This window comes from Labrus mixtus, chromosome 19 (genome assembly GCF_963584025.1).
Source record: "Labrus mixtus chromosome 19, fLabMix1.1, whole genome shotgun sequence".
NCBI lineage: Eukaryota > Metazoa > Chordata > Actinopteri > Labriformes > Labridae > Labrus > Labrus mixtus.
In genome coordinates this window covers 24,995,450-25,008,733 of record NC_083630.1, presented here as the reverse complement: position 1 = coordinate 25,008,733, position 13,284 = coordinate 24,995,450, and the positions used below count along the sequence as shown (strand labels likewise).

The following is a 13,284-nucleotide window of genomic DNA, read 5'->3' as shown; positions in this document are numbered from 1 at the left end:
TCCCTTTGATGTAATTTAGGTAGATAAGATTGTATCTGATATGATATATGTTATTACGACCCATGTATGTTATTATTATTATTATTTTTTAAATATATATATATATATATATATTTATTTTTTTTCTTCAGTAATTTGGCTACGTCTGTGCTGTCTTGTTCTGTGTTTGTTATGTTAAAAAATGAATAAAATATGAGAGAGAGAAGGACCTGAGAGAGCGGGCTGGAACATCAAATGAAATAAGACCAGAGATGTATGGAGGAGCAAGGCCGAGGAAAGCTTTGAAAACAATTCAAGAACTTTGAGCCAGTGCAGTTTTTCAAAGTGGAGTTACATGATCGTATTTGTTTTTTCTTGTGAGGACTCTGGCTGCGGCATTCTCAACACCTTGCAGTTAAAAAAGGGAATTGCAATAATCAATACGACTGGTGATAAAAGCATGAATTAAAATGTCTTTCTGCGATTAAAACGGTCTAACTTTTGCAATGTTTCTTAGATGAAAGAAGGATGTGCTTATGACTTTGTTCAAATGAGGATTAAGTTTGTAATGTGTCACGAGCTGCATTTGAAGTTTCTCTCTGGCAGGTTTGGCTCCCATTAAAAAAAAAATTAGTTTTGTCTTTGTTACTATGATTGAAGTGTACTATGATTGAAGTGCACTATGATTAAAGTGTACTATGATTGATGTGTACTGTGATTAAAGTGCACTATGAATAAAGTACACTATGATTGATGTGCACTATGATTAAGTGTACTATGATTGATGTGCACTATGAATAAAGTACACTATGATTGAAATGTACTGTGATTGAAGTGTACTATGATTGAAGTGCACTATGATTAAAGTGTACTATGATTGAAGTGTACTATGATTGAAATGTACTGTGATTGAAGTGCACTATGAATAAAGTACACTATGATTGAAGTGTACTATGATTGAAGTGCACTATGAATAAAGTACACTATGATTGAAGTGTACTATGATTAAGTGTACTATGATTGATGTGCACTATGAATAAAGTACACTATGATTGAAGTGCACTATGATTGAAGTGTACTATGATTGAAATGTACTGTGATTGAAGTGCACTATGAATAAAGTACACTATGATTAAAGTGCACTATGATTGAAGTGCACTATGAATAAAGTACACTATGATTGAAGTGTACTATGATTAAGTGTACTATGATTGATGTGCACTATGAATAAAGTACACTATGATTGAAGTGTACTATGATTGAAGTGCACTGTGATTGACATGTACTATGATTGAAGTGCACTATGAATAAAGTGCACTATGAATAAAGTACACTATGATTGAAGTGTACTATGATTGAAGTGCACTATGATTGAAGTGTACTGTGATTAAAGTGCACTGTGATTGACATGTACTATGATTGAAGTGCACTATGAATAAAGTACACTATGATTGAAGTGTACTATGATTGAAGTGCACTATGATTGAAGTGTACTGTGATTAAAGTGCACTGTGATTGACATGTACTATGATTGAAGTGCACTATGAATAAAGTACACTATGATTGAAGTGTACTATGATTGAAGTGCACTATGATTGATGTGCACTATGAATAAAGTGCACTATGAATAAAGTACACTATGATTGAAGTGTACTATGATTGAAGTGTACTGTGATTAAAGTGCACTGTGATTGACATGTACTATGATTGAAGTGCACTATGAATAAAGTACACTATGATTGAAGTGCACTATGATTGAAGTGTACTGTGATTAAAGTGCACTGTGATTGACATGTACTATGATTGAAGTGCACTATGAATAAAGTACACTATGATTAAAGTGCACTATGATTGAAGTGCACTATGATTGAAGTGCACTATGAATAAAGTACACTATGATTGAAGTGTACTATGATTAAGTGTACTATGATTGATGTGCACTATGAATAAAGTACACTATGATTGAAGTGTACTATGATTGAAGTGCACTATGATTAAAGTGTACTATGATTGAAGTGCACTGTGATTGACATGTACTATGATTGAAGTGCACTATGAATAAAGTGCACTATGAATAAAGTACACTATGATTGAAGTGTACTATGATTGAAGTGCACTATGATTGAAGTGTACTGTGATTAAAGTGCACTGTGATTGACATGTACTATGATTGAAGTGCACTATGAATAAAGTACACTATGATTGAAGTGTACTATGATTGAAGTGCACTATGATTGAAGTGTACTGTGATTAAAGTGCACTGTGATTGACATGTACTATGATTGAAGTGCACTATGAATAAAGTACACTATGATTGAAGTGCACTATGATTGAAGTGTACTGTGATTAAAGTGCACTGTGATTGACATGTACTATGATTGAAGTGCACTATGAATAAAGTACACTATGATTGAAGTGTACTATGATTGAAGTGCACTATGATTGATGTGCACTATGATTAAGTGTACTATGATTGATGTGCACTATGAATAAAGTACACTATGATTGAAGTGTACTATGATTGAAGTGCACTATGAATAAAGTACACTATGATTGAAGTGTACTATGATTGAAATGTACTGTGATTGAAGTGCACTATGAATAAAGTACACTATGATTGAAGTGTACTATGATTGAAGTGCACTATGATTGAAGTGTACTATGATTGAAGTGCACTATGATTAAAGTGTACTATGATTGAAGTGTACTATGATTAAGTGTACTGTGATTGAAGTGCACTATGAATAAAGTACACTATGATTGAAATGTACTGTGATTGAAGTGCACTATGAATAAAGTACACTATGATTAAGTGTACTATGATTGATGTGCACTATGAATAAAGTACACTATGATTGAAGTGTACTATGATTAAAGTGCACTGTGATTGACATGTACTATGATTGAAGTGCACTATGAATAAAGTACACTATGATTGAAGTGCACTATGAATAAAGTACACTATGATTGAAGTGTACTATGATTGAAGTGCACTATGAATGAAGTGTACTATGATTGAAGTGCACTATGAATAAAGTGTACTATGATTGAAGTGCACTATGAATAAAGTACACTATGATTGAAGTGTACTATGATTGAAGTGCACTATGAATAAAGTGTACTATGATTGAAGTGCACTATGAATAAAGTACACTATGAATAAAGTGTACTATGATTGAAGTGTACTATGGATTAAGTAGACTATGATTGACCAGCTGTGAGTGTGCTGCAGTACCCCCTGTTGGTGAAGGCAACATGACACATCACAGGCAACAGCCTGGTACAAAAAAAGTTATGGTCTCCAGATCTCATAGGCTGAAGGTTTATACAACTCACCTGTTTACATCATATAAAGGCCTAAAGTGATGTGAATTTAGGGGGCGTGGCCTCTTTGAGTGACACGTGGTTGTTTTTATTGGGTAGGAGTGATGACATCACTGAGACAACGTCCATGTTTTATACAGACCGAGGTGTGAGTTTGTGGTGTGTTGTGCCTTTAAAAGAGGCGGGCAAGATCACGTCTTTCTAAATGTATGAGTAGTTAAGTTGTGCTCAATTCCTACCTGCAGAAGAGCGCAGCTGGGCGGAGCTAGATAGCGTCCGTTGTCTGCCTCGCTGTCGCAACGTGTGGGCGGGGTCAAAAGAGGTTGCACTGTGGCCTGAGGTGGCTTGGTTGTCATGGTGATGGAGATAGTCTGGCTCCGTAGAAACAGTCTGGTCCCAAAGGCCGTGGCACTGTGGGGGTAGAGGAGAAGTGTGTTTTGATAAAACATGAAGCAAAGTTACTTTTGAAAGTATACTTCTTTTAAACTGAGCATGTCCGTGTGTCTACCTTGAGGATGGCGCGGTGATAGAAGAGGGTGAGCAGCTGCAGCAGGTCGTACAGGACGTAGCCTTCCTTCTTCTCCACGCCCAGGATGTTGGGTGGGTGGAAGGGTTTGGAGCGGTCCAGCTCCAGTTTCTGGTTGAAGGGAAAGAAACCGAACTGGAAGAAGTACTTGATGACGATGGTGACCTGAGGACAGACAACAGGAAGTCAATCTGCTGACTGATCAGAAGTGATGGAGGTGACGGCGGTGGAGTGGGGGGCACCTCGGTGTAGATGATAGCAGTCATCCAGAAGGTCTTACTGGGCCGAGGGACGGACAGCGTGGCCCAGAGGAACACGAGCACAGGAAGAACAAGTGTCAGGCAGCTGGCAGACACCATGTGGTTCAGCACGATGACGAGGTAACACACCGTTTCTGACCTGAGGGAGGGACCGTCTCAGTATCTCAGCAGCTCGCACACACGTTATTTTGACGAGTCAGCTTACCTGGCGGCCAAGATGTTGTAGAGGGCGTAGGCCAGCTGGAGCAGCTGGTGTTGGTTTCCATAGAAACGGTCTGACACCTCCAGATGGTCAGCATAGAATGTCCTGAAACAGAGAGTGAAGCTTGAACATCAGCAGGTTGAAGGTGATCGTTCCCCTCGACTCACCTGGGACTCACCTGTTCCTCAGCAGCTCACTGGCTGTCAGTTCCTGAGTGCGAGAGTCAGACAGGAAGTCACACCTCTCCCCCCTCCTCCTCCCATGCTCCTCCTCCTGCAGCTCCAGACTGAGACTGTAAGATGGGGGGAGGGGGAGAAAGGAGGGGGAGGTTGGGGAGGAGAGGGGGGAGTTACCGATGAAGGTTTGAGTCTGCTGAGAGTCAACAGGAAGTGGCTGACCTGAATCTTCAGTGCTGTACGAACAGACAGACACAATTACTGATACCATATTACTGATCTAATGCTAAGCTAATGCTAAAATAATCTTCAACTGACTGAACACTAATCAAAGTAGCTATCTTAAAATGCTAACATGCTAACACCTTTAGCTGTACATCAGGGTTCTTCATGAACACCAACCTGTGGGTCCGACTCATCGTCTCTCCTTCTGAAGAGGACCATGAAGATTTGACTCTATCCATCCTGCACAGTTTGGGTCGCCATCGGTTAGTCACAAGGCATTCTGGGTAACATTCACCTTGAACAGGTGGGTTGCCCTCTGAACTCTCTGACCTCTCTACTCTAACTCCTAACAATGGGTCCTCTGCTGTTTTTTTTTCTGGGTCATCCCCTCTTGTTTCTGGTGCTGGTTCTGGTTCTGGTCCTGGTCCTGGTCCTGGTCCTGGTCCTGATTCCGATTCAGGTTCAGGTTTGGTTTCAGGTGTAGTTTCACCTGGACCGTCTATTCCTGACTCTAGTTCTGGTTTTGGACCTCCTCCTGATGCTGATTCAGATTCAGGATTCTCTCCTGGTTTCATTTCTTTGTCTGTATCAGCACTCACTCCTCCCTCCCCTTCCTCTGCCTCCCTTCCTGCTGAGTTTTCCCCTGCAGCCTCATGGGTAATGGAGTCCAGACCAGACTCTGTGGAGGTGTGTATCATCTGTTCTTGGTAGTAGAGGTGGATGGCGTCTCTGCTGGGAACGAGACCCTGAACAAACAAACAAACAAACCATCATGAAACAGCTTTGTTGTAGTTCTATCTTATCCATCCTCCATTCTGGTTGTAGTTCTATCATATCCGCCTGCTGTACCTGCTTAGCCTGCTGCATTAGCATGCAGCGCTCTATGCGGAGAACAGCTGAGATGTCGACGTGTTCCTGACACAGACCGCTGAGCCAGGTGGTCAGAGAGTCCAGGAGAGCCGACAGCAGAACCCAACAGAACCTCAGCGTGTTGGAGAACCGACGCAGCACGGTGTCTGAAACACACGGGTCACCTGATGTTAAACAACGCATCGTGTTTTACCATTATTAGACTTTACTTCATCCATCACACTCAAGAACAAACTGTTTACTTTTTACATTATTCTTTCTTTATGTTTTGCAAGCTTCACTGCCTTTTGGATGTGTAATTTGAAATGTGTGTGTGCTATCTTGTTGTTTATGTGAAGTGTTTAAACACTTATCCTTTGACACAAACTTATTTCCATGAAATAAAATAATAATACATCTATTTGCAATGAATCAAACAGGCTAACAGGCTAAGAGCCCTCGTTCAGTTGGAACTATAAAAAAAACACTGATTCTTTGAATGTGTTACAGAGTGGAGCATCTGCACTTACAAAGGACCTTTGATTGCATCCTCCTACCTGGTTCCTCCTCTTCCTCCTCTTGCTCCTCCTCCTCGTTCTCCTCTGTGACCTCTATGAGTCCAGCAGCTGCAGAGGGGAGGAGTCATTGTAAGCTGCGTCAGGTTAAAGCTGTATGCAGACGACTCTGTTCTCTTAATGACCCTTAAAGGAAAACAGGAAGTCTGAACTCCCGCTTCCTGTAGTCACGGAGAAACGTTTGAATGTCAGAACAAGCTCTGATCTGAAAACTAGGAAGGTCTTGTCAGCTAGGTGGGTGAATCGAAACTTGCTTTGAGTAGATATTGATAGTAGGTCGTTGTCAGACTTTGTTTGGACTGAGCACTGAGAAGTTTCATTCTCTGAGCATCAACAGGAGAGGCAGTTGACGCGTGTCACACCCTCTGTTGATTGCAAGCTGAAAATCTGGGGCGGGATTTTCACGAAAATCCAAGCTTAAAAGAGTCTGAATCCGAAACTGCAGCAGAACAAGCTCTGATCTGAAAACTAGGAGCGTCTGACGCTTCAGCGTGACCACAGAGCCCGGGCATCCACGACTACTGCTTTGCCTATTTTCTCTGGTCATCTGCTAAATGCAACATGTGCTACAAAGAAATCTCTGTCATTCATGGGAACAGGAAAAGACACATCTGTCATAGACAATGAAATCTTAGCAACTTGTCTCTGCTTAAGAAAGCCTCTTCTACCCACCCTTCATTTACTTTTGGCCTCTGGAACTGTCAATCTGCTGTGAATAAAACTGAATTCATCCAAGCACTTGCAAAAATGTCAGACATTCAGGCACTTGCCCTTACTGAAACCTGGATCCGCCCAGAAAATACACCAGCTGCTCTTTCTGTTGACACAGTGTTCTCACACACACCCCACTCTGTTGGACGTGGAGGTGGTACAGGTATCCTCATTTCTAATACCTGGAAATTCAATAAACTCTTCCCATTGAGCAACAACTCCTTATTTGAATATCACACAATCTTGGTTACTGCTCCTATTAAAATGTACATTGCTATCATTTACCGCCCACCAGGGTGTAATCTGAATGATTTTGTTGTGGAACTGGACATGCTACTCTCAGAAATCCCTGATGATGGAACACCACTGATTGTAATGGGAGAGATGAATATACACACTGATAAAGCCCAGGCAACAGACTTCCTGTCCTCATTTGACCTCACGCAGGTCCCAACTCCTCCTACCCACAAAGCTGGCAACACTCTTGATTTAATCCTGACTCGGAACTGCTCGACAGCAAACCTGACTGTCACCCCTCTGCATCTATCAGACCACTTCTTTATTCAATTCACAATCTCCTTGCTGGAACTCCCTCAGGCACACCCACAAATGGTGTCATACCACCAAAACATGCGATCGCTCAAGCCAGCTCAGCTGTCTAACGAGGTAATGGCTGCCATGCCTGCCCAAAAGGTCTTTACCGCACTCTCTACAGACGAGGCTACAGACATACTCTGTTCCACACTAGCCTCATCTCTGAACAAGCTCTGCCCTCTGTGTCCAAACACGCTCACAAAACCCACCCTAGCCCATGGCTCACAGAAGTCATAAGAGAGCAAAGAGCAGGGCTGAGGTCAGCAGAGAGAAAATGGCAAAAATCCAAACAGTCCGCTGACCTCAATGACTATAAGCAAAGACTTGTCTCATTCTCCTCCAGCCTGAAAACGGCCAAGACAACATATTATCAGAACAAGATATGCAATGCTCCACCCTCCGATCTGTTCACACCAGACATGTTTGCCTCGTATTTTACTGAAAAGGTTGCAACCATCAGTAACCAGTTTTCTGAGCCTGACCAACTCAGCCCAAAGGCACCAACCAAAAGTGCCTCACTCGACTCATTCTCCTCTCTGACTGGGTATGAAGTATCTAAGCTTGTGCTAGACTCTCGGCCCACCACCTGTCCTCTGGACCCAATACCATCAAGCCTCCTGCAGACCATTTCCTCTCTGCTTAATGCTGCACTTAAGCATATCATCAACTCCTCTCTGTCACTGGGTGTGTTCCCCACCGCATTCAAGCAAGCTCGGGTCACTCCTCTGCTCAAAAAAACCCCACTAAACCCAGCCCAGGTTGAAAACTACAGACTGGTTTCTCGTCTGCCCTTTCTGTCAAAAATACTTGAGCGCACAGTCTTTAAGCAAGTCTCTGAGTTCCTGTCCAGAAACGATCTGTTTGACCCAAATCAGTCAGGCTTTAAGCGGGGCCACTCTACTGAAACTGCACTACTGTCAGAAACAGAATCACTACGAGCTGCCAGAGCTGCGGGTCAGTCCTCAGTTCTATTACTGCTAGACCTGTCTGCTGCCTTTGACACAGTCAACCATCAAATCCTCCTATCCACGCTCTCTGAACATCTCAGGATCTGCCCTCTGCTGGTTCGTGTCCTACCTCTCTGGGCGATCCTTTAGAGTGTTGTGGAAGGGAGAAGTGTCCAATGCGCACAGCTTATCCACAGGGGTACCTCAAGGGTCAGTGCTTGGTCCCCTTCTCTTCTCCATATACACAAGCTCACTTGGTTCAATAATCCGCTCTCATGGCTTCTCATACCACTGCTATGCTGACGATACCCAGCTCTTCCTGTCATTCCCACCAGACGATGTTACAGTCTCTGCAAGAATCTCATCATGCCTTGCTGATATCTCTAAATGGATGAATGAACGCCACCTTCAACTCAATCTTTCAAAGACTGAGCTCCTTGTCATCCCAGCCAGTCCCTCTATGCAACCACAGATCAATATCCAGCTTGGAACAACCAAACTCATGCCCACAAAGTCTGCCCGGAACCTGGGTGTCATGATTAATGACCAGCTAACTTTTAAGGTTCAAGTAGCCTCGATTGCCCGGTCATGTCGATTTGCCCTGTACAACATCAGGAAGATCAGACCTTACCTGTCAGAACACGCTACACAGCTCCTGGTACAGGCTCTTGTGATATCACGCATCGATTATTGCAACTCTCTACTGGCAGGTCTTCCTACATGCACTATCAAACCTCTGCAAATGATACAAAATGCAGCAACACGACTGGTCTTCAACCTTCCTAAAAGAGCACATGTCACTCTGCTGTTCATCTCCTTACACTGGCTCCCAGTTACTGCTCGCATCAAATTTAAAACTCTGCTGCTCGCTTACAAAACAGCAACAAAAATGTCTCCTCCTTACTTTAACTCTCTCATCCAGGTCTACACTCCCTCCTGCCCACTACGCTCTGCCAATGAAAGGCGTCTGATCCAACCTTCACAACAGGGTCCTAAGTCTCTGACTAGACTCTTCTCCTCTGTCGCCCCCCGGTGGTGGAATGAACTTCCAAACTCCATTCGATCTGCCGAGTCCCTCTGCACCTTTAAGAAAAAGCTAAAGACCCAGCTCTTTCATGAATACCTACTAACTTAATGATGATGGTCTCCATATTATTGATGATGATGATGGTAATGACGATGGTTTTTGTTTGATAACGACGACTTATAAGATGGTTTCTATACTGATTAGAGCTCTCAAGAACTGCCGTCAATGTCGTGCTTTGCCTCTGGTCACTTCCTGTCAGCACCTGTGTGTCCAATCAGACTCAAAGCTGATCGTTTGCTCTTACTGACATTGTTCCCTTTTTTCTAGATCCTTGCTTGTGTTGTACTTATTCTCTGATGTACGTCGCTTTGGAGAAAAGAGTCTGCTAAGTGAATTGTAGAATTGTAGAATGTCAAGAAGTTAATTTGATTTAATCTCTAATCTGCAAAAGATTGTTCTGGTGGAACGCGGAGTGATCTGATCTGAATGTGAGGGTGATGGGGGGGCTTCAATAAATCGATGTTTTTAGTTTGGATTTGTTTCTCTCTACGACAGAACTATCAGAGTAAAGAATAAATGAACATGATTCAGACGTCATCCTGCTCACCTCCTCGGGGCTCCTCCTTCCTGCTCCTTGGTTCACAGGAAGTCTTCTTCCTCAGTTTCTTTTGGTTTATGCGCGCTCTCATAGCTGTTCTGGAGTCTGTAATCCAGGCGTGATAGACAAACTGGCCAACAGACAAAAGATGACATCACATGGTTTTTCACCTTGACAGACTTGGATCCTGTTTGTGCTCAGATCTTTGTGAGGCTGCTCCTGTCCCATCCACAGGACAGAGGGGGGAATGACATGTGGGAAAGTGGAAATGTCTGTCTGTTGCCTTCGTTGGGTTAGGGGTTAGGGCTAGCAGAAGGCGTAGTCACTAGGGCAAGCTGAAACCAATGACGATGTATCACTCATGTATATGCAAAATACCTACACCCTGTGAAAGTATAAATATGCTCTGCAACCGGGACTGCCCCGGGAATCTTTGATGCACTTGTGACTGATGTTACTTTTGCAGCTGATTACGCCTTTTGCAAAATAACTTTTTATTATATGCAATAAAATACACAAAGACAAAAGACTTTGACTTGAGATCTTTCATTACCAACAGAAAAATCCACAACAGCAATTGTCCAGGCAGCACGACCACGTGCTGTGGTAGCTCCATTACAACTTGGCCTTGCAGTGCAGGCACATCATATGTATCGGTCACAATTCCTGGTGGATAATGTTGACCACAACATCCTTACTATTGATGGTAAGGGGACCTTCCACGGAATGGGAATCATAGCAGCAATCACTCCAGGGCGAAAAAAGGACCGTATCATTCCAAGGAGACACATTACCAACATAGATTTTGCAGTGCAAAGTAAAATCCCAGTCATCGAATATCGCTTTGCGAAACATGTGCGCCAAACCATCGTGTTCAACGACCTCCCAGCACTGATCAACTGTGACAGAACAGTTGATGTCCTGTGGGAGCTCTCACTGAACTTCAAACAAGAAACCCCAGGGTGGCAGGGAATGATGCATATTATTCATCAAGGACTAAAACATCCAGGCCAATCATCAGTTGTGGTCCTGCCAATGATTGTAATCACTTATTTATCATGCAAATATGCTAATTTGAATATTACATGGCCAAAACATGTATCAGGCACCAGTATTCCTGGTCTAGGAGGAATACAAAGGAGTAATGGTCATTTTAAGGTCCTGACGGCCGCCATTTTGAAAATGGGGCCTTTCTTGGTATCAAACTTTGGTAAACTTTTAGTATGTTTTTAAGTACATCTGATACTACTATAATCCACTGAGAAACCTTTTGTTAGAATTTGTTTGGGGTCAAGTCATATTTGCAGCTGACTAATACATAACGAACCACTTGTGTATGTTGGATCAGCTGATTCAAATGAACAAATTTTAAATAAACTTTGACCGGTCAAACACATCAGCTTCTTAAAACGTGAGTTCTTTAGAGGCCATGATACTCAGAAAACATTACACAAAATCTAACACAGCAGACACAATCTACACATCTGTCAGACCACCACCACAGCTACAATCTACACATCTGTCAGACCTCCACAGCAGCTACAATCTACACATCTGTCAGACCACCACAGCAGCTACAATCTACACATCTGTCAGATCACCACAGCAGCTACAATCTACACATCTGTCAGACCACCACAGCAGCTACAATCTACACATCTGTAAGACCATCACAGCAGCTACAATCTACACATCTGTCAGACCACCACAGCAGCTACAATCTACACATCTGTCAGACCACCACAGCAACCACAATCTACACATCTGTCAGACCACCACAGCAGCTACAATCTACACATCTGTCAGACCACCACAGCAGCTACAATCTACACATCTGTCAGACCACCACAGCTCCAATCTACACATCTGTCAGACCACCACAGCAGCCACAATCTACACATCTGTCAGACCACCACAGCTACAATCTACACATCTGTCAGACGACAGCAGCTACAATCTACATATCTGTCAGACCACCACAGCAGCTACAATCTACACATCTGTCAGACCACCACAGCACAAACAATCTACACATCTGTCAGACCACCACAGCAGCCACAATCTACACATCTGTCAGACCACCACAGTTACAATCTACATATCTGTCAGACCACCACAGCTACAATCCACACATCTGTCAGACCACCACAGCAGCTACAATCTACACATCTGTCAGACCACCACAGCAGCCACAATCTACACATCTGTCAGACCACCACAGCAGCTACAATCTACACATCTGTCAGACCACCACAGCAGCCACAATCTACACATCTGTCAGACCACCACAGCAGCTACAATCTACACATCTGTCAGATCACCACAGTAGCTACAATCTACACATCTGTCAGACCACCACAGCTACAATCTACACATCTGTCAGACCACCACAGCAGCTAAAATCTACACATCTGTCAGACCACCACAGCAGCTACAATCTACACATCTGTCAGACCACCACAGCAGCTACAATCTACACATCTGTCAGATCACCACAGCAGCTACAATCTACACATCTGTCAGACCACCACAGCAGCTACAATCTACACATCTGTCAGACCACCACAGCAGCTACAATCTACACATCTGTGTATCAAAAATCACTTTTAAATGAAAGAGATAACGCTGATAATTAACGTTGAACGTTAATTATCAGCATCCTTATTAGCATCTCTGATTCTACTCACCTGTTATCTGAAGAGTCTGACCAGATACACAATCACCACACTCACCTGGAAGGCTGATTTCTCAGGTGGCTCCTCCCCTTTTTTCTCCTCCTCCTCCTCCTCCTCCTCCTCACTGTCAGTCTCAAACAGGTAATAATCCCCACTCCTCACCACTGCAGACAGACAGACAGACAGACAGACAGTCAGACAGACAGACAGGCAGACACACAGACAGACAGGCAGTCAGACAGACAGAGACAGACAGACAGACACACAGATAGACACGCAGACAGACAGGCAGTCAGACAGACAGACAGTCAGACAGACAGGTCATGTAACTCACTTGAGGCGTGGTTTACCCAGGGCCTCCACCACTCCTTCTGTCCCTGTCCCTTCTTCTTCTTCTCTTGACCTTTAAGACACATCAACAGTTAAACTTTGATTGACAGCTGTGTATCACACACTGTCTCCACGCCAACAGCTTTGTTTACACACCATCAGTACGGAAGCCTTCTTGGGTCAAACTCAACATCTTCTCTTTTCCTCTGCGGAACTTCTGCTGTCGAGATTTAATCCTCTCCATCCTAAAGGAACACACACAAGTCCAAGTCAGGTAGACAGGTTC

The 13,284-nt window shown here is 43.2% G+C and overlaps 1 protein-coding gene across 1 annotated transcript in view; it reads right to left on the bottom strand.

Moving 5' to 3' along the window:
- The window catches only part of LOC132994297 (piezo-type mechanosensitive ion channel component 2-like), a 64,279-nt gene that overhangs the window by 24,845 nt on the left and 26,150 nt on the right, over positions 1-13,284 (bottom strand). The window contains exons 29-40 of the mRNA XM_061064558.1: positions 13,155-13,243; positions 13,003-13,071; positions 12,726-12,832; positions 10,003-10,123; positions 6,099-6,167; positions 5,542-5,708; positions 4,870-5,438; positions 4,470-4,703; positions 4,295-4,396; positions 4,072-4,228; positions 3,812-3,994; positions 3,543-3,714 (exon numbers count right to left, since the gene is read on the bottom strand). Coding sequence (XP_060920541.1) covers positions 3,543-3,714; positions 3,812-3,994; positions 4,072-4,228; positions 4,295-4,396; positions 4,470-4,703; positions 4,870-5,438; positions 5,542-5,708; positions 6,099-6,167; positions 10,003-10,123; positions 12,726-12,832; positions 13,003-13,071; positions 13,155-13,243 — 2,039 coding nt within the window. The remainder of the gene's footprint in view (positions 1-3,542; positions 3,715-3,811; positions 3,995-4,071; positions 4,229-4,294; positions 4,397-4,469; positions 4,704-4,869; positions 5,439-5,541; positions 5,709-6,098; positions 6,168-10,002; positions 10,124-12,725; positions 12,833-13,002; positions 13,072-13,154; positions 13,244-13,284) is intronic.